Genomic DNA, 26,594 nt, shown 5'->3' with positions numbered 1-26,594 from the left:
GCAGCAGTGCTTCTATTTGAGTAGAATTTTCAGAAAATTCATTATTAACCCATCACTGGAGGAAAGACGGCCTGGATTGACTAGAAGTAATTACTTGACTGTGGACTAAAAAGAAAAAAAAACAACAAACGAGAGCCTGACTGAAAATTACTGGCCATTCAAACAACACTAACGAGCATGAAAATCTCAGCCTGCAGTCCGTGGGAGTAGCTAAGCAACCGTGCAGAAAGGACGCCTTTAGAAATCTGTCTACATTTCTTTGACGGCTGCAGATTATGACTGGATTGGTTTTAAACGCTGACAAGACGTTGGAAGAGATCCCTGACAGCTCTGTGACTAGGAATGAGTGGCCTTTACAGTATGCCATGTCAAAAAACATTAGCACGCACGCAGACTGATGTTTAAATGGTGATGCTATTCAAGGATTTGTGGGAGGAAACAGTCTTATTCGCTTTCAGTGATCTGGTTCATCCCACAATTGCTTGATTGTGTTATTGTCCAGCATGAATCATGAACGCCATTCACTGGTATTTTAGGAAAATGTCAAGACAGGAACGTACACTTGAAAGAGGCAATTCAAAGCGAGCTTAAAGTATCATGAGCAGTATAAAGAGTGTATTACAAAAAGCTGGGGAGTCTACAAATGATTTTGGTTAATCTAGGCAAGTCTTCCTCAGGATGGTTTAAAATACAACCCAAGAAACAACTCTTCAGTCTTGATCCTGTGTCTGATATAGGCACTGACTGGTTCAGATTTTACTGTAGAGCAAACAGGAAGCTACGGCTGATAATGTTCAACCTAAAGGTCGTGTCTTTTTTTTTGAGGGTTCATGTTTTGCCCTCTAACAACCTAAAAGCTCCTTTATCCACAGTCTATACAATAAATCAAAAACGAAGTAACTATCAAACACACACTCAGCTGCCATTTAATTAGGTACTAAGACTACTGCGTGGCCGAATCTGTTTTTACGGATAGCCTTCAGTTTTTGGTGACCTTGTTAGAAAAGCCACAACATTAAAGCCCCTGACAGGTGATGATAACACTTATCATCTTGTGACAGTTCAGTGTTCTGCTGAGAAACTTTTTGAACCTGGCATTCATGTGGATGTTACTTGTACCACCCACATCAAAAGGCAGCCTGTCACAAGCAGAACACACACACACACACACACACACGCACACAAAAGATGAAGAACTTCACAAGGTGTTGACCTGGCCTCCAAGTAAGTGTATGTTTTGTATATGTATGGACGGGTTGATGGCTAATTTCGCCGGTACTTGTACAAGTGACAATAAAAGGATCATAACATATCAAGTTCTCTAGATCACAGGTCTTCAACAGGGAGTGCACGACGTGGTCAGACGCAGAGGTACTGCAGGGGGGTCGCAAAGGTTTTTTTTCAAAGTTTCCCCCACAAATTTAAATTTCTTTAGATACATACACATAAGCAAGAATACAACATATTTTAATAAAGTGATAAGGGATAGATTAATACTGATTAATAATAATAATGTATATGTATAAATAGCTCTAGGCTGAGTTTAATGTAGAACACATATAGTAGGTAGGGAGTCCCTACTTAATCTCTCCATCAGTTTTGGGGTCCTTGGCCTGAAAAGCACTGAAGTCCCCTGATCTAGATCCCAAACTATAGATCTGTGGGATGCACTGGAACAATGGGGAGACCTATACAGTATTAGGAAGGTGGTCATAATGTTACGCCTCATTGGTGCATGTTTAAATTGCAATGGTTTCCACACAGTTCTTACAATTTTGACTCATGAGACTTCTAATGTTGGGTATCATCATGCCCCCATAGAAACCAAACATATAATATATAATATACATACACACACAGTATGTGTAGACTGTAATTCTATATGTGCTCCTTTGTAGCTCATTCGTAATTTGGATGTCTTCTACTGTACAATAGTCGAAGTGAAAATTATTATAAAAACAAAAACATTGAATGGGGAGGTGCGGACCAGATTTTTTGACTGGTAGGGAGCACACCACATGACGCAGAGACTACTAATTCGTCAAAAGTGAGGTTAAAAGTCACTGCAGTAACTAGCTCCAGACGCGTCGGTGTTTGATTTAGTGGCCACGGGCTACATGTGCAGCAGGTACGGGCGGTGAGCGCGCAGGTAAATGAGCTCAGATGCTGCAGCCTCCCTCCACCCTGCAAATATCAAACACGGAACGAGGAAGTTGTGCACCTGTTATAGCCACTTGTTGAGTTGAGGTATGGAAACTCACTACTATCACTTTCTATAAGGGACTAAGGTTTCGTTATATCTTTCTCTGTTGTTTGGGAGTACGCACTTGTTGACAGAGGTCTGTAGTTGTTGAGGAAGTGCAGACAGACAGCGGCAGTTTAGGACCGTGTTATTGTTGCGCTGAGAAAGGGCTGCTAATCACTTTTTTTTTTTTTTCTCAGCGGTGTCGTGGAGCTACATCATGATGGACGCAGAGGAGGAAGCGGCGCCGCCGCCCAAAGCAGTGGAGCAGGGTGAGCTCGTCTCCTCACCCGGGGGTCCAGAGAAGTCTCAGCCCGCTGCTGCCGGCCCCACGAAGGGCGAGAAGGAGCGGCCGGAGGAGGGCGCAGCGGCTCGATGTCTGCTGGGTGCCATGCCCGACGCGTCGGCTCTGCAGGAGTTTAAAATCAGGAAGTTCTTCGTGTTGAGGGTAACGACGTTTCCATTTAACGAGAATTTGAGTGGAGTTTACTCAACTGCTGAGGCTTACTCACCCCGTGTGTGTGGAGTAGAGTTAAGACCTGAGTGATATTTAGTTTCGTTTTTGGATTTACTTTCAATTGAAAATTTTCTTGCTCCATTACAGTTTTTGTGAGAGAGGCCTGCTAGCAAAATGGCTCATATGGCCCAGGGCTGATCCTGGTGGGGCCAGATCACAGCCACGTGTGCTCTGTTTGTCTAACTTGTGTCTGACATCTTACAGTAGGCCTCAGTGCACAGCTGATAGGCCATCATTTGCATTAATGCCACTGCAGTTCATGTCCCTAGCGCACATTTTGGTAAAAGAACTAACTATCAGGTTGACCCAACATAGATCACCGGTGATTTTGGGCTGACTATTTTTTTTTTCATCCACACACGAAGAATCATTGAGGATGGACTGAGTTAAGTGTTTTGAAATGTCGCTCTAGTCCTGAAAATCATCTTCACCAGTAATTCATTTTAATGCTGTATCTGACATCATTGTGTCTGAGAGGTGTTGATTAAACTCTGTAACTCTTATCAGTGTCAGTCCTGTATACTGGCCTGAGCCAGTATTTCTGCTGATATAGCATTCATACAGAATGTAGGAATTTAATTAAATTGGATGCATTTGCATTTTTTTCTATCAATCTATAGCTCGTAATGTAGTGTATGAAGTAAGTAAATCAAAACTGAACTCGCTCATTTACAAAAGAATTCACGTTACTGGGGCATTTGAATCTTTTTTTTTGCTTTCATTTTTCATGAGATTTGTTCAGAACCTCGTGTGAATCCAGTTGTGGCAAGTTGAATTCACTTGACAAATCTTTTCACAGTTCATATTATAAGACAAAAAACAATCCATGAAGCGACAAAATTGTGGTCAGGAGTTTGGTATAATCCAATTTGTAAAGCTTTAGTGTTCACTGGAACACAGTCTGTCTGGCCAAGGTTTGGTCAGTGAGGAGACCAAAAGCCCAGCTCCCAACTGCTCATCAGAGGTCCTCTGCAGGGATGGAAATAGCTGGTAGAAGGACAAACATCTCGGTAGCAGTACTATTAAGGATGGTTGACTAAATGGCAGCAACTTTAACTTAAAAGTACACAACAACCAGTTTAGCCAGCTGCAAACATGAGGAAAAAGATTCTCTGGCCTGATGAGACAACAACGAAACACTCTGGGTAGACCTTCAAGTGCTTATGTCTATTGGGCACCAGGCACTGTGCGTTATCTGCGGGTTACCCTGCCTTCACTGAAGCATGGTGGTGGCAGCATCATGCTATGGAGACGCTTCTCAGCAGCAGGGATATCTAGGCTACTCACAACAGAGAATACATACAGGTATCACATTTAGGCAAATAATTAGACATACAGTGGAGTGGCCTTGGCACTCGTCTGGCCATACCAAAGCCCAGACCTAAACTACATAGAACATTTATGAACAGATGGAGTTTGACAGGATCCAGGCCTTACTGGCATCTGCCAACAAACATAAACTAAATAGCATAAACTGACCAACTTTTGCCACAAAGGCTCATGGGGACTTACCCACAAAGACTTGAGAATGTAATTACTGCCAAAGGCTTGTCCACACAGTATTACATTAGTAAATGACACATTTCAAACTTTTTAAAAACGCAGAAAACGGAGGTGGGCTCATTCATGCATTCATTCATTTTCTGTAATCGCTTGTCATTTGGAGTGCCGTTGGGGAGGGTTGGAGCCTGGACAGACCGGCAGTCTATCACCAAGCTAACACAGAGACACAGACAACCACACTCACACCTACAACCAATTTAGAACCACCAGTTAACCTTAACAAGCATGTCTTTGGACAGTGGGAGGAGCCGGCGTACTCTCATAAATCTACATATGAGAGCATTGTCAGTGTTAATTCCAGGCCTGTTGTATTGGATGGCAATGACAAATCAGTCACACCAACATGCCATGTTGCCGGGCCAACTCAGCACCATCCTCAGATTACAGTAAGACTGTCAGGAGCCCTCAGTTTGAACTCCTAATCTTTTTAAGTTCTTCAGCTTGAAATAATAAGACATAAAGTGCAAGGATGGAATAACGCTGGAGGATGGAAATGCTTGTAGCTGACAGATTGAATGTGTAGAGTATTATGTTCTGAAGCTTTCCCTCGCGTGTTCAAAAACCTGAGTTACAACACTCTCAGCTCTCTTCATTTTCAGTCATTTTCACATGCCCAGGCTTCATGTTGTTGTTTATTGTTATTTCGTTTGAGACACAGACACGCTGACATTTTACCAGTCCCAGTCGCACATCTGCCTCAAAGAGTACCCCTTAAGCTTTCTGCGCGCACGTCGTGATTGTCACAGTGGAAAATTAGAAAGTGACATCCATGCTTTTTCTGTCTCCTCAGCCTGGCACTCTGAATCAGGCCATCAAGGAAGTCGAAGCTCTCGTGGATAAGGAGGTAGATGGCAGCATTCGCAGCATCTGGCTGATGGCAGAGTGAGTTCTTGTTCTCTTACACGGCTTCATGATTGCCTCAACATGCAGCGTGATGAACTGCAGGTGAAGACCTTGTTCCACTTGACCGTGACCCCGCCGCCCCATCCCCATTTAGCATTTAGAAATGTAATGCAACACGGTCTAAAGGGTTAATAGTGAACTGTAATGTAGTTTCACACGTCTGTATTTTTTATGTATAGGTTTAATCACAGTCCAGCTCATTACTGGATAAAAGACCACATGTGACATGAAGCCAGTGACAAAAGAAATCATCTTTTATAATGACAACACCAGACAAAGAGGCCTGTCCATATACGAACTTTTAATGGATATAAATAAGTTATTGGCATGTTTAATAGTGTTATCAAATCATATATTGTCCAGAACATTTACGTTTTATAGATTAAAACAAGGATTCTTCACAGTCATACTTTATTCAGTTTTCAGTTCCCTGGCTATTGATTTGTTTTACACAGTGCTTGAAAATCACATCACACTTTCCTACAACCCAAGCAGATGTATTTCGTTTTTTTGTTTTGTCCAAACAAGCTTGTTAGTTTAATGTCTCAAAGGGCTAAAAAAAAAAGGTCATAATCATAATATATAAATTTAATTTTCTGAAATTGATGAAATTATATGAATATTGCTCATTAGAACTAGCTAATTTTCTGACAGTAAACTAGCCATTGAACTAAAATATGATCTGAAAAGCCATTTCATCTTCTAAAAAGTTACATTAAAGTGTGTTCTGAACGTTAATGTGTTATAGTCTAAATATATTAGAATCTCAGTTAATACATTTTGTTTAATCTAGAAACGTAAAAACCCACATATGAATTCTCAATCCTTCAGACTTGAGGTTCATGGTTTTCACTTGCCAGTAATGATGTGAGTGTATATGTTTTCGGTCAGTTTACAGTATCATGTGCTGCTCATTCATAATCTATCATTAACATGTGTGCCGAGTGGCCGCAGTAACCTGCTGCCCCTGAGGAGAGAGTGGCTGCTCCCCTTAAAATCGTACCCATGCATCAAACGTTACTTTTCCGACTCATAATGACTCATCGGGAACAGATGTCCTCGTCAATTAACACCAGCCCAAATATCAGTAAGCTCACTGCAGTCAGAACTCCTAGAAAACCCCTCCAGTCAAGTTAGCGCTAGTAATCTAACACAGAGAAAAATAAAGTGACTGTAGAACATTTACCAAGTGCACTTGTCAGGTTGTATCACTCCTGCAGAAGCTTTTAGGAAACATTTAAAAGGCTGGCCTTGTGAGAATGAATAATACATCTCAATTTATGCAGCTCTGTCCAATCCCTGTCCTACATTCACTCTGCTGTTCTCATCACTACAGGAGATGCTGTAGGACTTTGTGTGACAGAAAGAGTGCATTATATGGTAACACAATGACTCTGCTGCTGAAATTCTCTGACTGATGCTAAGTGACTAATGTCACAAAACCATGAGAAATTCCTCGTATGTGGCTTCGCCGAACGAGTAAAATTATTTCATTCACGGCCCTTACTTATTATAAGACTATTCCTTACCTTTGTATCTGTTATGTATTTATTATTCATTATTATGCCCATGTGCTGGCATCAGCTGTAGCCAGAGGCGATATGCTTCCTGGTTGTCCACCCCGTTCATGGAAAGGATGTATCTCAGGAAGCACTTTGGGGGGATTTCTTCAAATTTGGTGCAAATGTTCACTTGAACTCAAGTATGAACTGATTGAATTTGAAAGGTCAAAGGTGACTGTGCCTTCGAGCCAGTACCATTGTCATAAGCACGATTTATCAGGAGCGATTTAATGAGATTTGTCATAAATCTTAAGAAATCAAAGGTCAAGGGTAACTGTAACCTGATGAAACAAACTTTAACTTGCACTCAAGAGTGAAGTGGTTAGATTTTCAAAGATCACTGCGACCGCTGTGTCCATAACTCGGCTCGTAGGATACAGCTGTGAAAGAGAATCTTCTCACGGTGGCTAGAAAGTCAGCGCCAGTCAAAGTTAACTCATTTCATTGGCACACGCAGAGCTCTTCACCTACGCCTTTCCCATGATGCCTTGGCTGTTCAGGCAAATGTTTTTCTGGCCTACGGCTGCCAGCAGCAATAGAGTGGATGTTAGTCTGAGCCGGCCACATGCGCCCGGCTCACTGGGCCATGAGAAATAGAGCCACTTTGAGAGAATCCATGTCGCCGCGAATTAGCCGTGTGTGCACAGTGGTGAGGGATGGAGTATCTGTGAGGGTGACACGGTGTTTTTTAGTTGAGCTCGATTAACACAGCAAGCTATCTGACACGCATTTTGAGGACATGGGAGGAAGCAGACTTCAGTTACTTGCGTTTAAGGTGCTCCTGTTCGTTTTAAATGACCTCTTTTTACTTAGTTGTCAGTCAAATTTGTCAGCAGCTTTTGCAGAGGTTGTATAACAGCACATCACTGAGCACACTTGCAAAATCACCCTGAAAAGCAGCGGTTCACAAGACACATTTGACTGATCTCCTTTGAGCTCCTTGGTGACGTGTTAACAGTGAGTAGTTAATCTGTAAGAAGAGTCCAAAGAGGGAGTTTTTTTCTTCCATGGTTTATTAGATTCGAGGACCTGACACAGTAGAAGTAGCCACAAGATGTTTCCAAGACAAGAATTATTCCACATAAAGGCTTGGACTGTGTTCACTGGAAAACTGTTTTGCCCGTATGTTCTTTGTTGGACAGCAAATGTATCTCCCAAATAAGAGCAAATAAGAGCGGCCTCATTCACTTTAACACCAGCTGCTGCAGGGAACCTTTAGACGTCTTTATTTCAAGTCAGAGAAACACTCATAAATCTGTTTCTACCTAGAACACAAGTATCATTACTGATAGACACATAACTTTACTGAATGTAGGTGTTTTTTTTTTTATGAACAGTGGCACAGTGTTGGCTCAACATAACATCTTAACCAGTCCACAAGGCTCAGATCAGGCAACCATGAAGGAAGCACTCGTTGGTATTCTTTTCTCTTCGAGTGGTTTTTCAAAGCTTTGAGGGTTTTTGGGCTCATTTTCTAGTTGAAGTATTGATCCGTCTCCACTAAAATACAAACCAGAGGTTGTTTCTGACGAATGGAGTGCTATGTCTCCTTAATCAGAGGAGCTGATTTAGGGCATGTGTCCAACTCCAGATTAGCACCACCCTTGGCCTTGTTTCCTCCCTGGAGAAGTGGTTCAAAGGCACCAGTCACTACTCTGAGTCATTTCTACTTTGTGTTCTTTTGATAGGACTTTTTCTGATTGGACACTTGGGTTCTTTGTTTATCAAACTCTGTAGTTAGAATAAAATTTTGTACTTCTGACACTTATGTAGTCAGCAATTCTCTGTTGGGAACTTGATACACAGCTATATTTATAACAGCTTATGGTGCAAGTTGTTGTACTTAAACAAGCAGATAAGTCAATCAGATCCATCAGTGGGACTAAGGAAGAAGTCGTGTTAATTCTTGTCAACCAAATTCTTTTGGGCATTTTAAAACTGTGAATAACTAACCTAAAAACAGTGCTGGATCATGTTTATTTTACATGCTTTAAAAAGCCTCAAATATTTCTGCATGGTCTCTGATTTCCTGACTCAAAAAACAAACTCACACACTGTCTGCTTGTTTCAGGGTGGATCACTGGAACAATGAGAAGGAGCGTCTTGTTCTCATCACAGACTACACTCTCCTTGTGTGCAAGTACGACTTTGTCATGTTCAACTGCGAGCAGATCCAGAGGATCCCGCTGAACTTCATCGACCGCATCTCTCACGGCGACTTCGCTTTCCCCAAGCGCTCCCTCCTCGAGTAAGTCCCCTCACAGTCAACCCGCTGTTCACCTCCTGTCCAGCACCTACAGCTTTAAACTGTCGTGCAATTTGTGTTTGGAAACCGTAAACAGAAAATGTACTTACTTGACGCCACTTTAAAGTTGCCCATTGTGAGGTTTAGCAGATGATTAAAAAGTAAAAACTGTCCTGCTTGGAGGATTACAAATATAAACCTTAATTATCTGCACTGCGCCCTAATTAGTTTCACAAAAGCTAAGTTCCCTTTACTAATTTTCTTATTACACTTCGCCGCAAAACGTGCCGAGTTACATTTTTGGCCGGTGTGTGGTGATTTTATAGCTCATTTTAATTTTGTATCGCACGCCGCGTGTTGCGTTTAAAGAAACATCGGCAGATGAAAAATGTAAGATGTGTGTGGGGATCAGTGCGGGGACAGCGGAGCTGAAAGCGCCGTGGCTGAGAGGTTTTTTGGGGGTAAGAAGTGCATAGCTGTCACTTGGAGCTGTCACTTAACTGATTAGTGGCAAAATTAATGTACTCCTTTCATCTAAACCTTTTAAAGACAGCTCAGGGGATAGCAAACCAACTAAAACTAATTTGATGAATAAAACGTAATGTGCTGTGAAGAGCTTAGAGAGCGCGGCCTTTATTGGAGGTTTTATCTCCACACATTACGTTAAATTATACATAAAACGCTTGTGAAAGCCACCCGGGAGACCAACAGTAAAGAGACACGGTTTCAAGTAGGAAAGACTGCTGCCTCAAACATTTCTCCTTTCTGTCTTCATCTTCGGCGCTCCCTCCCTCTCCTACCCTGTCTTCCTTTCTTCCTCTCCCTCAGGAAATGTCTTCTTTTATTGTCTGGGTCGTTCCGTCTTATTTTTTGGCAGAAATTGATCCACAGTAAAGTTCATGTACATATGGAAATGAATCCTTCCTACTATTTCAAAAGTAAGCAAAACTTTGTTTCCAAATCACAAAATCAACGCGAGTGGAAACTACAAGTTCAGCTGAGGAGATTAGCTGCTGTGATCATGTTTTCTCCATTGCTGTTTTTTTTATTCAATTAAAGAAGTAAAATGAGGTGTCCAGGCCTCGCATCCAGGTTAGCACAAAAACATTAGTTAAATTAACGTAATATAAAGTGGACAAAGGAGTAGTAGTCATACACATTACAGTGGAGTTGAATTTGTTCACAACTAAATGGATCCGATTGCTTACAGATGTATTTTTTCTCCAAGCATCTATTCTAAAATGCTCCACAATAAAATTCTAATGTTGTGTTGCCAGACTCATATGCAATGCCTGTATTTTATGCTCTCAGTGTATTTATGAATGTAAGTCTGGGCTTTAGTTTGGTGATGTTCAAATCCATATTGGAGGTAAGTCATGAAACATGAAACAGCTTTTTTTTTTTTTTTAGTTAAATGGCTCTTTTGGTCGGAGCTACACATACAACAGCTAAACATTAGCTGTCTGTGTCCGAAAATACATGGACCTTTCTAACATTTAATATCCCTTTGAAATGCCCAACATGCTGCTGTATGATGCTGTAGATAACATACAGTTTTGATCCGTGCTAGATGTATTTTGTGGAGCAAAGTGAATGAAGCAAAAGTCAACATACATGAAAGTCGATTTGTGATACTGGTGCCTGTGGCTACTATAGCTGCACAAACAGCGTCTTTGTGCTCTTTCACTGATACTAGTGCTGAATGTTGAAAAGTGACTGATGTTTGCATGTGTGCACGAGCCTGTTTTACCTTGATAACCACATTTTTGCGTGAGAGTCGGTACAACTGATAAGGAATCTTGATGCCATTTTCATAATGTGCACTAAATATGAGGCAGGGCCTTGGAGCCAATTAGTTTCAATAGGCTTTAAGCCTGGAAGACTGTACATATGTCATTTTATTTCATTCTGTGTATAAAGATGATCATAACATGCCAACAGCCAAACTTGGTATTATCTTTGTCTGGTTGTGGATGACGTCCATAGTGGCAGTATATTTGTAAAATACCTTTGCCTTCACTGGAGCTGTCTTGTCATCCATCTCTACAAAGAGTCTACGGATACAACACCTCAATTACTTGCTGGGTCCTCCTGCTTTGGATCTTTTCTTTTAAGCAAATCCACCCAGTTCAAAAATGCAGGATGTTTACACATACATTTACACATATTTTATACATTTGGGTACCTACACCGATGATCAGGCACCACCTTTCCAATATTGTCTCACCCTCCCCTTTTGGCTGCCAGAACAACCCTGACCTGTCCAGGCGTGGTGTCCACTACATCCCTGAAAGTGTGCTGTGGCACCAAGATGTTAGCAGTAGAATCCTTTAAATTTTGTGCGTTGCAAGGTGAAGCCTTCATAGATCAGGCTTGTTTGTCCAGCACATCCTCGAGGCTTGATTGAATTGAGATCTGGGGCGTTTGGAGGCCAAGTCACAACCTCAAATTGATTGTGGTGCTCCTCAAACCATTCCATTTTCGCTCTGTGGCACTGCACATTATCCTGGCGAGAGAGGCCAAAGTCATCAGAGAATACCTTTTCCATGAAAGGGTGTACACGGTTTGCAGCAATAGTTAGATAGGTGGTACATGTCAAAGTGGCATCTACATGGATGGCCTGACCCAAGGTTTCCCAGTTGAACATTGCCCAAAGCATCACAATGCCTCCGGAGGCTTTCCTTCTTCCCATAGTGCATCCTGGTGACAATAATAATAATAATAATAATAATAATAATAATAATAATAAGGCATTGGTTTCTATATAGTACTTTATCATTAGATGCTCAAAGCACCCACAATTGAATGCATTAGACGCAGTCACATGCATCCCTTCATGCATCAGTGAGCCTTGGCAGTCAATGACCCTGTTGCTGGTTCTCCACTGTTCCTTTCTTGGACCTTTTTGAACGATACTGATCACTGCAGACAGGGAACTCACTTCACCTGTCAGTGGTCATAATGTTATGCCTTACTGGTGTGTTATCTCCTTTTAAGGTGATACGGTTGTCTGTTTAAACAACAACTACTAAGGAACATCAACTTCCTGGCCCTTCCAGTACCCACCGTCCTTCCAGCTCATGCTTCTCAGTTGCTAAATGTTCCTTTATGCTCCACTGCCTGACTGCTGTTTTCTGCCAAGTAGCAGTGCAGTGCTTTGTTTTGCTATCAACCAGCTGCCTGATGAGTTTTACGTGACAGAAGCAGTAAAGCTAGAGGCCATGAAGCCACAACAAGAGTTGAATGAGGCTACACTTTCACCTGGAAGAAATGCCTACTACAGCTATTCAGGATTTATTTCCCTGTGCGGTGGGCTGATTCTAATATCACCTGCACTGCTTAGTAGCCCTGAACTGTTTTCCATTAATGAACCTGTGGGTCATCCTTGGTTTAGATCTGGTCTGCAGCTGCATCATTTTTGCCTGTGTTTGGTGTACACTGTGTCAGTATCACCATTAGAAGTATGCTGAAATAGTCATTAGCAGCTGGCGTTTTTAATGAATCCATCGAAGCGCAGACGACTTTCACTGGGGTGAAGTGTTATCTATTATTTCCAAGCACTTTTATGAACGTTGTCTTAATATGCTTTACAGCTATTACAGATGATCCTGTATTTACATTACCAGCTACTACAAGGATGTATTTATTACACCCCACTTCCTCTTATGATGTTAATACCTCTCAGCAAGTTGCTTTTAGATGCAAGACCTTTTCTGTTTTGATGTTTTAAAAAGTTTATACAGTGATGGACTAATGCAGTCAGGCCCCCAGTTCTTCTGCTCAGCGAGAGCTGATAAATATACCTGCAGGGTTTTTTTAGTCCTCCTATTTGTGCGTCTCACACACGAGCAGGAGAAGCTGCAGCCTAATTTCCCTGCTGACAGTTGTCATCTGACCACTTGATGTCAGTGTGCACCCTCGTTCAGAGCTTTCAAGGCAGGAGCCGCCTAACATTTCCTCGTCTGTTTGATGTCGTCATGGATGATGACAGGATCATCATTCTGCAACGGCTGCTGCTGGAAACTGTCTTTATTCTTCAGGCTGAAGTAAATTACTTTATGGCTCTCATAGAAAACAAATCCCACTGTTTTCAGGCCACAGTGAGGTGGTTAATTGTATTAAATGTATAACTGAATTTCCAGCTGATGCTTATAGATGTTTGTGCCCAGCTTATTTGGCAGCGATCTCACATTTGATTGTGCTGTCCATGACATCACAGTTAAGTCCAGTGTGACCAACAATTTAGTCAGAATTTACTCCACCTTTTTTGACCCATTGCTCTGGATATTAGCGCTTTTCTGAACGACTGACCTCAAGAGCTCCCGTCCCATCCTCCAAAACAAAGAAAACCAAACTCGTTCCTCAGAACTTCTCATTTGGCAACTGTACACAAGAGCTTGAAGATGCCATTTGAGTCTGTTGAGGGAGTGTCAGTATTTTTAGTCCTTATTTTGTTTTCATCACACATTCTCCAGTTGCTCCCATGAAGGAAAAGCACAGTATATTCAGAATCTGTGGGGAAAGATGTGTTTTAAGCGCCTTCTTTCCAAACTGTCTAGACAATCTAATTACCCAGCGCTTCATCCATTTTTTTTTATTCCCGTCTGAAAGTGTTGGGTGTGGAAGTTTAAAGAAGCCCCAGTTGAGATTTCTTCAGTAACTGTTGTGAGAAATATATATATTTATGAAGGTTGGAAATAATCCCAGCTCTGCTCTTCCCTGCTCTCCTCTGCTTCTCATCTGATCAGATATATTTTTCCTCTGAATGAGACTTCAGGGGAAATGATGCTTTTGTTAGACCCCCACCTCATCAAGTACTTATAATCTGTTTTACTAACTAAGATTCTTCCTCTTTTGATCATTTTATATGCAGACGCAAGTGAGCTTATTAACTGTTGTTTTAAGGTTTAAGTTGAGCTGGTCCCGGTACAGTCATCCTTCCTTTCTGCAGTCCTTTTGGCCACACCTGTACGAACCAGAGTAGCATAGGCATTCAACAGCAGAGGGCAGTCAGTACAAAGTATCTACTTAATATACATCAGCCACAACATTATGACCAGGAGACAGGAGAAGCAGATAACATTGACCATCTTGTGACAGTTCAAAGTGTCTGTGGGAAGCACTGGAAGAAGCTTCGTCCACCGAGGCCCCTCCGCACACAAGGGGAGACCTACGCAATATTAGGAAGGTGGTCATAATGTTATTCCTGATCAGTGCATCATCAGCATAACTTAGAGTTGCTAATTGGAGTTCTGTGTCTTGCTCAAGGACACTTCACACATTCGTGTGACACCCTCTGGTTTGTGGACCGGTAGAAAACTGTAGAAACACAGTATTTGGGGGATGATCCAAGTCATTTGAAAGGCAAATGGTTCCCATTTGGTTAATGAAATAATAAAATTTGTGCCTGAAATAAAAACATATCACAGCACAGTCCTTAGTATAACTGTAAGAACTTGCTCTCTGATATTGTACGTCTACCTGTAGCACGAGTCTCGTCTTAAATCTAAATCCAAGTGGAATTAAAAATTCTAACAAGCCCCAAAACAAAGCACAGATCAAGAGCGCAGTGTGCACACGGGCCGCCCCTGTGGTGTGCAGCATGAATTAATAAACACCACTGGATTCCTGCAGTTTTGGGGCATGCTGCTGTAGATTCGCACACCTAGGGAGCGGCGCTCGGCTTGTGGACTCCACTTTTCTAAGGTGGAATTGGATTTGCCAAGAGCCTGCAGCTATGACATTGTTTGCAGCGTTTGCATCATGGCATCCACAGTAACGTGGCTCTATGTTTTACGCCACAAAGGTTGCATAAGCAGTTTTATCATGAATAATGGAAATAACCTGTGTGTAGAATTACTTAGTTTTTTCCTTCATTTATTTCTAGTCACCACTCCAAGTTTTCCTTTCCACTGTTTTTGGCCCGTGCAGCCCTGCTGGATGGATACATGCATGGATGGCTGACAACTCTGCAGGCTCTGTTGAGCAATCAGAGCAGATTTGTTTGTGTGCTTTGAGACAATGTGGGACACTTGCCATGACAACTGGAGCTGGGCTTGATATTTATCTAGTTTGTTCGCTTATGTGTCAGAATACAGTGTTTCTCTCATGCATGTGTGCGCTTTGTATAAACACAGCGGATTAAGTGGAACTCCTCCGGGAAGGTCAGAAGAGGTTGGGTTTCCTCCATTTGCCCTCTTTCTTGAGTTTATTTTGACACAAACCTTGCTGCAGTCCCGGAGGCATGCTTTTCACGGTTTCTGTATTTTGGTGCGTGTATGGAAGTGAGGCGCAGTGAAAGTCCAAACCCCAGCCCTGCCACATAAACACAGTGAGGACTTCCAAGGCCTCTGGCTGGAAAGCCCAGCCCTGCTCTGCCTGTTTGGGCTGGTCCCTCTCTCGGTGATTGCTTACCTGTGGAATTCGCCAAAGCTTTTTTATATCCCCATTGATAGCTGCACACTCTTACAAAGGGCAGTGTGTGCAAACGTAACCCCACCATCCTCACCTGCTTTTGCCGAAATATGATCAGTCTTTTAGCTTAGGATTTGCTTTTATTATTTTTTTTATTGTTTTGTTTTTTTCCTCCTCCCTTTTTCAACCATCACACCTCTGTAGGAGGCACAGAGTGTTCAGGGGCAGCATTGTCATTTGGAAAGTTCTTGTGTAAACATGGTGAGGTGATTGCATTATGATGTGGCCCCTCCCTGGGTCCGTGACATACCTACAGCTACACCACTATTGTTTAGCCTCAGGTGTCTAATTCTGGTTGGCAGGAAGTGCTCAGTTGCACAAGGCTTGCGGTAAAATGAGCACATCAGCGTGGCAGGTCATTAAGGAAATCAGAACACTGTTGGGCAATCGCCCCCTGCATCCTTATTTATCTTATTTGTCACCTTTTTATTTGATGCAAACTAGCAGGTGATGCACCACAGAACCTCCGCTAACACCATCGGGAGCTGCAGCTGTGGACAGAATTACGAAGCGCTTAATTGCCAGAGCAGGCACCACTTTATGAGCACAGTTTGCACAATTTTTATTTGCTGTATTGTGCAAGTTGCTTGACAGCTGTCTTCACTCCAGTGCCTCCGCACAACGGTGAACACTAAGCAAACCCGACCATGCTCCACAAGCAGCACAAGGCGTATCTGTGGATTTGGTGATATTTTATACCTCTCTGACAGTGTTAAAAGGTTAATGGCTCACAACATACAGGGACACCAGAGGAAATAATGGATCCTCATGGCCTGATATTGAGGGCAGTGCAGGGCTTTTACATTGCCATAGCAAAAACTGTTCAATTATTACCTCATTACTTGTTTATATCTTTAGTAGGTCAGCTAAGCTACTGTAACAGTACTCAGTGTTTTGTGTTGTTCTTCAGTTGTAATTACAGTATGCAGGGCTGAGATGTCAAACCAGTCACGGCAGGTTTTTCAAGTCCGTTTTGAATAAACGTTTATCTGGTTGTTTACCTTCCGTGTTGCTCAGAGAAGTCATGCTGTTGTAGCTAAAGATCCATGATCTGTGGCTCAGTTTAGTCGGTCAAATGAACTCCCAACAGAAATCTGTTGAGTTGTTTGCACGACTGGAACAATTATACACAGCCAGGCCAAAAACAATGTCGCCACCTGGATTTAACTAAGCAAACAGGCACCAGCCTCCTATTGGATAATTATTGCACGGGCAATTATCTTTCAGCGGGCGAGTTTGTCTAAACCCAACTGATGCAATGAGTACAACTGATGCACTTCTTAAACAACCATGTCTACAAATGCATCTCGTGGGGTCAGAAAAGATGTTGAGAAGGGTCAAATCATTGGCATGAATCAAGCAGAGAAAACATCTAAGGAGATTGAAGCAGAGACTTCAATACTAAAATTGGGTGGAGAATTGTCCATTGCATGATTAAAAACCAGGAGGATAGTAGGACACCATAGTCTTCAAAGAAGACATGTGGTCAAAACAAAATACTGATTGAAAACAACAGCAGAATTCAGTTGTGTAGCCTCAAGAAAACCACTAATCAGTGAGGATAACTGGTTAAAAAAAGGTTTCAATTTACTAGGGAGCATAAAGATTGGACTCTGGGGTAATGGAAGCAGGTCATGTGGTCTGATGTGTCCAGATTTACCTTGTTCCAGAGGGATTCCAGATGGGAGCATCACTTCATCTGTCTCTCTTCATACCTAGTGTCTCCTGTACCAGCCTGTGGGGGCAGTGCTAAGATCTGAGGTTGCTGCAGTTGCTCAGGTTTAGGTTCAGCAACAACGCCCAAAGAATGAGGTCAGCTGACTACCTGACTATACCAAATGATCAGATTATTCCATCAGTGTTTTTATTTTATTCCCTGATGGCACAGACGTATTCCAAGATGCCAATGTCGGGATTCATGGGGCTCAAATTGTGTGACCTATTTTTTTTTTTTTTGGTAGCAGCTTTTTCCTTGGCCAGGCAGTGTAACCCTCTGCTATATTTCATTTGAGGATGTCAGTATTAACTCTCAGAGCTGTTTTTTCCAGTTACACATCAGAGGTGCAAGGCTGTTCTATCTGACAAAACATCTCCAGATTTTAGTCAGCTTTATGTTTGTTGCCAGACCTGCTTTATTCACAAGCACTGCACTCTAGATGAGTGCACTCCTGTATCAGGAGCTCCCCTTTTAATGATATCAATATCTGTGACGCAACTCTCAGCCTCGGTGTCGCCAGATGCAATTCTTATAAGAATACGAGTCTGGTAACACACCATTTGGATTCAGTCGATAAAGAAAGACAAAATACCCTGCATCTAACTGGTCACTCCTACAACTAATCAGAGCAACAAAGCAGGTGATATTGAGTGATTAAGATGTTTTTGACAAATGCAGTAATCACTGTGACTATGTTACAACAGAAGCAATAGCAGTCTCTAAGCAGCTCGCTTCTCTAACAGGAGCCAATCTGCTGTGATTCAAATTTATCTCCACGATGCTCAAATGACATGGATTGCTACGTTGCAATTACTCTTCTGTCCTTCACCACATACAGCTCAACCAGTTGAGATCTTTGCCAGAGCATAATCACAATCAGCTTTCCCCGACAGCAATTTTGCAGGTGGTGCGTGATGATCTCAGGAAATATCGGGAGCTGTCCTGTCCCTTGCTAGACCCTGTACATTGCATGACCACTGTGACTGGCTTAATAATATGAAACAACTCTCATCTGCAAAACAGTCAACTGATCTGTCTCCTTTATATGGAAATATGTGGAAAAAATTTCTAAACAATAACTAAACTCTAAATGTCACAATACATTTATTTCAGTTTCATTTAGTCTTATTTAGAGTGAGTCATGCATATATTCTTGATGGACATTGTCTTGATAAGTAAAAACATTCCACGTGTGAGCATGATACATTAAACGTTAAGCACAGTCCATCCAACAAACCTTAATTTGGGGCTCTTTCTATATAATGTTAGATGCATTATCAGACGTGTACTGGTGAAAAGTCTTGCATCTAAAGAAAACATTTTTTTTACTGTGATTGGTGATCCATAGTCCACAGTCCATAGCATGTAACGTATTTGGCTAATTTTACACAGCCTTCAATCTGAGAAAGTCCAATCTGATGGAAACATATCAACACCAATATACAGCTCTATTTGGTAACCAGCACGACAACGGGTTGTGGCCCCTAAGCTAATCAATGGGCACAGCTTAGCAGTAAAATGTCCATCCATATCACAGACTACATCCTGCCATCTCAAGTCTAAATTCTTGGCATAAAAGCCTCATAATAATCCAATCCGATCACTTTAAAAATGCCTCCCTGGGTCCAAGTACCAATTGGGAGATCCCCTAATGGAGCCATTGAAGAAAATGTCTTTCCACTGAATAAATAATGGAAGTTACTGCAATTTTCACAGCATAAGATCAGATTTGATGGACAAACAGTAAATAGACAGTTGTTAAGGCTTTACATCTTAAAGACCTGCACCACTATCATTTCAAAGAAGGGATGTGCGAGTGTTCGGATGTCTGTTTGCTCTCATTCTTCTGAGATTTCATTAGGCTGAGAAAAGATATGACCCAGAGGCTTTTTCATTAAAACCTCCTGTATTTACTTTAAAACGACTAAAGAAGAAAGAGAATGTGATGAACACGCTGTAGATTACCTCTAAGCCTGGTAAATGTGAGATTGCCCTCACATTAAGTATTTGCCCTTAGGACAGTGCCTTTTTTTCATTACTGTAACATTGTTATTGTGGAGTCAACAGGTTGGATTGTCCCCTTTAGGGAAATAATGGAAACTCATGAGAAATTTAATGAACCATGAAAATATAATAATTTCATGTCTGAAGCATGCTGTACATTTTTATTTGTTTATGCAAAGATATTTTGTGTACAGTAAAGGGGGAAAGGGGAAGTTAAAGAAAAGGGGTTTGGATTGTTGACTGTCTGACACACATGCAAGGAGCACGTTATCCCTAAATGAATCTGATAAAATACGTTCCTTTTGCTGTCCTGCCAAAGACAGTTTTTAAAAAAAAAAACAAAAAAAAACATGTCTGTCTTTGTACGTCCATCTTTTATTATGCTGAACAATATATAATATAATTATCACATTTACAGATAAATAATCATCTAGTTAAGCTAAGGTACAGGTTAGCAGGTAATTTACTCGTGTTGCTTTAATTGTTTACCAATTTATTTATTGTTTAAGGACAAACAGAAATACTAATTTTAAACAAAGACATAATTTTTAACAGTAGAATTTTAACATTAGATTTTTTTGTAAAAACATCCAACTTAATGCTAACATTGTACATTATCTCAATTATTATATCAAATATGTTAATTTTGTGTTCTCATTAGTTAATGTGAATTTATTCCTGTGTATTTCTTATACTTAAGCCTGTTTCATATGGTTTCATGGAGCTAACCTGTTAGCTTTTAGGTTCCTGTTTAGCCAGGCTAGCCAAGGTGGCAAAATGGTCTTGAATGGACTTGGCTAGCCTTAGCAACCATTTAGCTTCACCTGAAAGTAGCCAGGACACGTAAGGAAGCATAATGTCATACTCTGGTCCACAGATACTGAGCTCATCCACATTAACTGTAAGCAGAACTCAGTTTTTCACAGCAAGAGTGCACTCCCTGCACTTCGGTTTGTTTATCTTTGCACTGCAATTAGCATTTTTTGCTAATTGTGGGGAAAATAAATTATACTTACCACTGCAACTTAATCTGTGTTCACAGAACACAATTATTAGCTTCTTTCATTCTGTAAATCAGATGAGCACAGTCCTGCACTTGAAACATGTGCCATGGGTAACAAGCATCTGCGTTAGGGCCATGACAAACCAGAACTTGCAGTTCACCGCACAGGTGATTTCATAGTCTGCTTATGTTGCCAGCAGTTCTCAGACGTTGTTTGGTTATGTGCATACTTTTATAGACATTTCTTCACATGGTGACAAGGGTTCATTACATTACATTACATTACATCTGGACCTTGACAGATAAACCAGGGAGGTAGAGTGCAACTTGAATGGTCACCAGAGTACAACCACAAGGTGGTAATGCTAGTTGTTTTTTTGTCATGTGTTTTCAGGAGAGCAGGGGAGGGATTGCGAGTCTTCTGGGACCGACTAAGAGAGCCTTCCTTCAGCTCCAAGTGGAACCCCTTTGCCACTGACTTCCCCTTCATCACCTTCACTTACCACCCCGTGAGGAATGTCAGCGACATGTTCACTGCTCTCTGCGACGTAAGTTGTGTATGAGTGGTCACAAAAAAATTATTTTTGTACTTAAGATTAAAATGCAAATAAATGCGGGGGAGCGGGGGGTTGGGTTGTGAGAGATTAAATTCCTTCCACAATCCCACTTCAGTGGAGCCAAAATCAGTTTAATTTGTGGTGCAACAGTTCTGTTCCAGGAACCGCTTACTGAAAAAGTAATCACTGTCAACACCTTCCGTCAGAGCCTTTCCAGAGAACAAGTTGAAGAGACAGATGTCTCACAACAGCTCTAGATACAAAACTGAAACTATACAACAGCTGCTTGATTCCCCTCTGTGAGGATAAGATATTTCTTTGTAATTTCTGTGTTTGATCTGTCAAGTCTCTACTTGCTCAAGAGCCATGATAGACACATTTATTTCTTAATAAAACAGTAATGTGGTTAGATATTCATTGTATGCACAAATGAGTCATCACAGAGAAATGGCTTACCTGGAATCAGTCATCGGAGAGGATTCATATAAATTTGAGCACTTTTCATACCCGGTAATATACTCACATCTGACACACACTGACACATACAGTGTGTGTGTGGATACCGGGTAGCTAATAAATATAAATATAATGTATACAACAGCCCTTAAACCGGGTTTAGCTTCAGACAGCGTGTGCTTATGAATTCCAACCAGCGTCTCATACCCAAAACACCAAAGTGAGATGTGTTTGCGAAACTTGCATTGTAATTTCAACATGATGAGGGTAAAGGGGTAGTCAGCAAAGCTTTGTTTTATGTTGTGTCAAACCAGTCAATGCCGTTACGGTTGTCATGCTGAGTAAGATACGAGAGGAAATTATACACATGTGAGTGACTGTACATGGATACTTACAGGCTCAAACTGGTGTAGAAAGACATGGTGGCACATTTGTTAAGAATGTGATGCCATCATGGTCTTCGTTATGATATCACACGGAGAAATCCCACTTGTTGGTAGATCGTCAGTGTGCAGTCATTTAGACTTCTCTCTACACCCTTGTTCTTGTTGAGGTTTTAGATATTTTAGCCACTTATTTTTTTAATAATTAAGACACTAGATAAAGTTCAAGTTGCCACCATCCAACATTCAAAGTAGTAAAAACACTCAATGCAATAAAAAGCAAACCCCCGAGACAGATCGGTCTCTGCAGGTGAAACGTAATTTGCATACTTCGTCTTGTAGCCTGACAGCTTGGAAGCCAGACCAGGATTTGGGAATTGATTATTCTCCAGCAAAGACCTGGTTGAGCTTTATATGGCGATGGACAACAGTAACTTAGTCATTAGCTTCATCTGAGTGCCGTGGAGTTGAATTTGTTAACAACATTCGAAACACACCTCATAATTAAATGCAAATGGTGTTTTGCCAGACTCATATTCCTAGAAGAATTTATTATTTGGAGTATTTAAGACTTTCTAGTCTAATTATTTTCAATTTTTAGATTGGTATAAATATTTATTTTACATGGTTTGGCTCTAATTGCTTTAGTGTACTATTAGACTGTGTCAATGTGAGGGCACCTCAGTCAAATTCAAATTCAAAACAACTTTATTATTCCTTTAAGAGGCAATTCAATTTTGCAGGTCGCACACCACCACATTACATATAACGAAACAGAAAAGGAAAGAAAAGAAAGCAATCTGCTCTAGGCAATCTGTTATCTCCAATAATATCTTACATATACAAATTTGAATAAAGGTCTTCATTAAACGTGCGTCTCTTCATCTATAAAGGATAAAATGCATAGGAGGAAAGGAGGGGGACAAAAATGATATGCACAGCACTGTTTAGACGTTAATGAAGCATCTACTGCTTCGCCTTTAAGCTCAGGGTTAGGAAGTTCGAAAGGAAGTTTCAACACCAGCGCCCACACGTTACTCTATTAATCATCCCATCATATGTGCAGGTAAGAGTCATACGGGCGTTGACTCCCACGATCAGGAATTAGACGCAGCCTTTGAAACGGGTTTGCCCAACAGTAAACCAGAAATTGTTCTGACGCAAACCAACTCCACCTTTTAAAAAGAAAAACTCTACCTCAGTTTTATTGAAAGACTTTCTAACATCAAACACCTTGATTCCTAATCCTAGCAGTAATCTGGCTTCAATCGAAGCTGATTTCAAATCTATACGGTATACTATAAGTTACTGTATATGCGCTTAAAGGGAAGTAAGGGTTTTAAGAAACAAAACAAACATTTTGATTGTGTATTTATTTAGGAATTAACACAGATGAACTGTGGCAAGATGCTGAACATCCCGTTAATTCTGTCTCTTTGTAATACCAGACTGACTCCATGATGATGAGAGATTGGGGCTGTGTGTGTGGCCAGAATATTTGTTGCAGGACTCTTAGCTGGATGCTCAAGATTGTTTTCCTGCTGCAGACTGTACAACATTTAAAACTATCTGTGATTATTGCCAACGCACGTCTTTAACTCTTTATTTAGCAAAACGCTAACACCCTGCTATTTATGGCACGTGATTACCAAGTTCTCCAACTTAGCCTTTATTCGCTACCTAGCACATGAAACCACAAACATGTTGGTGCCAGATGAAAAGCGAAAGGAAAACCAAGACATTAGAATTCATCCTCTGGTGATCGTCAGTATCTTTGATAGTCACCATCCATCAAATTGTAGTTTAGATATCCAGTCAAATTGACTAGCAAACAAAGTAACGGTGGCATTTCTTAAACCAAGCCATCCTCGTTGCTATAAATAAAGCAAAAAAATTGGGATTAGTTGCCTGAAAAACAAATTAAGTAATTCCGTAGAGAGGTGGAGACTGGAGGAGGGAAGTTGCACAATGGAGGGACATGATGACAGTGACTCTAAAGCACATGGACAAGGGGAATGACACGCTGTTTGAAGACAGGAAAATAGTTCATTGTGTGAAAGTGGTGACGCAGCAGCTGAAGACGGACCAATTTTGACAGCGTGGGAAAGTGGAAGTAAGTAGTAAGTGGTAGTAAGTAAATTGTGACGAAACGTCTTCTCAAAACTCTACAAGCCCAGCTGCCGTTCTTTTGAACATATTAAGAAATAGAGCGACAGCCCACATTCATATTGGGAGGGGAACAGATCACAGGGGGACAAATACTCCTCACTGAACTCCCACCTACGCTCATTTAATCCCACTGTCATATTCCCAGTAGATGTTTTTGAATGTCTTCACTCTTCGTAGTTTATAGCACTGTAACTTAAATTTTAAATGGATTTTAAAAGGACTTCCCTCACAGTTTACTCTCAGTACTCGATACTTAGTAAGAACAAAGTGAAAAGACTTTACTTGTAATTTAAAGAACAATTCTGTGACGAAAGGCCCTTTTGCACCAGGTACACCTTTGAGCCTTTGTGGGTAAGTCTCTAAACCTTGCACACCTTGGTCTGCCGTCTGGTGGGTAAGGGTTAGCGTTTCTAAGTCTGTGTTTTTACCAAGCCACTCAAGAGCAACCAGAGATTTGCCCTGAAACCACATCTTTGCTGTATGTTTTGAGTCACCGTTGGAGCTGGTGGAGTAGTGGTTGGAGAAGCAGCTCTAGGACTGTAAGCTCACAGGTTTGCACCTCGTGTGGCTGAGGTGACTGAGTAGCAACCACCTTACACCAAAATGCAACCCATTGGTCATACAGACTGTTGTGTGAATGAATGGGTGGGTCAAATACAAAACCAGAATTTCCCTAAATAGCTACATAATAGCTCTTGACCTGGCTTCGTCGTTCCCTCAGTTGTTCACTTCTCATGGAACACATCTTATCGACTGTGACGCGTGAAGAGTTCACTTTTATCCATTGAAGATAAAGTAAAGCAATAATGTGTAAGAAAAAATGAAACGAAGGGGTCTCAATACTTTCTAAAACACCTGTATTTGTGATCCTCCCCTCTTCTTGTCCACAGATCCATAACTTTCGTGAGCAGCTCAAGGATGCAGCGGAGAAAGTCCACGCCCTGAAGCCAGTTCCTGGCAAAGCCAATGGCGTCCTGGTCCTCAACCAGCCCATCCTCATCGAGGCGTATGTGGGCTTCATGTCTTTTCTGGGGAACCAGAACAAACTGGGTTACTGCATGGCCCGAGGAAACATAGGCTACTAGACCTTTTTAACATTGACGTGATAATTTCGCTTTTCTATATATATATATTATAATGCACTAAGTTTTGAATCCACGTTGGGTTCCTTGAAATTCTATGAAGATTGACCCAGGATTTTTGGCAGATGTACTTTAATTTGACGTGTTTCTCAGGATGTTCCGTTCTGTGTGAAGTTTAAATAACAGTGTGATCACCTCCACTGCCGTGTTGTCTGTGTTGCGAGAGCACTCAGAAATATCCACATTTCGACACTGCTCTTGACTGAATGACGGATCTCCCGCCGCTCTCAAAGAGCTTTGTATTTGCTCCTCAGTGATATGGTAATTCAACTCTTTCGCAACAGGACTCCTTTCTTCCTCCCCCGTTGTCGCTTTTAAGAGCTCATTCCCATGCAATTCCACCCCTTAGAGATTCATTGGAGCATGGGGGCACATTTGTCAGCTCAGTTTTATCACTCATGGTGTATTTTTACAGTGCATACAGTAGTGGAATTTCCCCCTTGATTAGTGTGTTTACGGCGTGGCGCCCTGCCTTGTTTGCCACCGCGTGTTTGTCTCGTGAGCTTGTAGCAAACCTAAAAAACATAAGTTTACATATTTTGTTGTTTTGTTGTCGTGGTATGAAATATGTAGATTTCTCACAGTGATTCATCCGCACTGCTTCTGCTCAGTGCACTTTTCATCAGACAAATAATCTGACCTACTAAAGATTATTCGGTTCTGGCGGATATAGCGGCGCCTGTTGTTAGTAGTGGTATCACTGACTGTGCCTTAACTCTACAAAACTACTTCACTAAGCAGCTACTTTTAGAACTGTAACAAAAGAGCAGCTGATATATAAGTTTGAGGTGGACCAAAACGCTACCAAATTGAACATCAAGCTATGCCATACAGCTCAGGTTTGCATTATGTAGAGTGGTGATGGGAAATGTTTCATTATATCTTCAAAAAATAATAAAATGACTTTACAATTGAAATAGTTTTTTCTCATTAATCAGCACTTATTGATGATTCCTGAACAGATGCAAACAGGAGACGTGAGGATCTTGTGTATTTCTTCTGTGAGAAGACCACGTCATGTCAAAATGAACACTTTTAATTTCACAGCGTAAATGAAGGAATATGTCAGTACCACCCACCTAGGTCAAAACAGGAACCTCCATCCCCTTGGTAATGGCACGCCTTGATGGCAGAAGACATCCCCCAGCAGTATGCCACGGGACACAGACACACAAAACGGTTTAGGAACGACTCAAGAAACATGAAAAACTGGTCAAAATATCCACGGTTCACACCACAAGTGATTCTGATGAGGCAACTACAGAGTAGCTGTGCCGTAGCCGTTTAAAAGAAAAAAAAAAAAAAAAAAAGCCATAAACCCTGGGGAAACACTGCATCTTCTTTACAGTTTAGTGGGATTCACTGAAGGTTAGCTAGCTTAAGGTGGCTTAACAGGAAATAGATCTGGTGATTGCACACTCTGACTGTGCAATAGTGTCAATCTCAGTAAAATAAAGAGATTTTCGATTTTGGACGAGTGTACGTCAGCTCATTACTCATTTGTGGGTCCCATCCAACTTATGTAAGCACAATTATGGATTAAGAATACACCTCGAGCAGATCCCCAGTTCAGTTTCCAACTACTTGGTCCACTTGCTATGAGTCATTCCCCTGCTTTCTGTCTTGCATTTCCTTGGTTTTCCTCACAGTCTATCCA

The 26,594-nt window shown here is 41.3% G+C and overlaps 1 protein-coding gene across 1 annotated transcript; it reads left to right on the top strand.

Annotated features, from left to right (window-relative positions):
- The first annotated feature begins 1,176 nt into the window (after positions 1-1,176).
- tprg1 (tumor protein p63 regulated 1) lies at positions 1,177-25,854 on the top strand. Its single transcript, XM_047586164.1, has 6 exons — positions 1,177-1,224; positions 2,443-2,690; positions 5,113-5,204; positions 8,859-9,035; positions 20,625-20,778; positions 24,686-25,854. The coding sequence occupies exons 2-6, from the start codon at positions 2,463-2,465 to the stop codon at positions 24,878-24,880; spliced, it is 846 nt and encodes a 281-aa protein (XP_047442120.1). The 5' UTR covers positions 1,177-1,224; positions 2,443-2,462; the 3' UTR covers positions 24,881-25,854.
- The last annotated feature ends 740 nt before the right edge of the window (positions 25,855-26,594 follow it).

The sequence above is a fragment of the Mugil cephalus genome, chromosome 6 (genome assembly GCF_022458985.1).
Source record: "Mugil cephalus isolate CIBA_MC_2020 chromosome 6, CIBA_Mcephalus_1.1, whole genome shotgun sequence".
Lineage (NCBI taxonomy): Eukaryota > Metazoa > Chordata > Actinopteri > Mugiliformes > Mugilidae > Mugil > Mugil cephalus.
The sequence above is the reverse complement of the archived record's forward strand: the minus strand, read 5'-3'. Positions and strand labels throughout refer to the sequence as shown.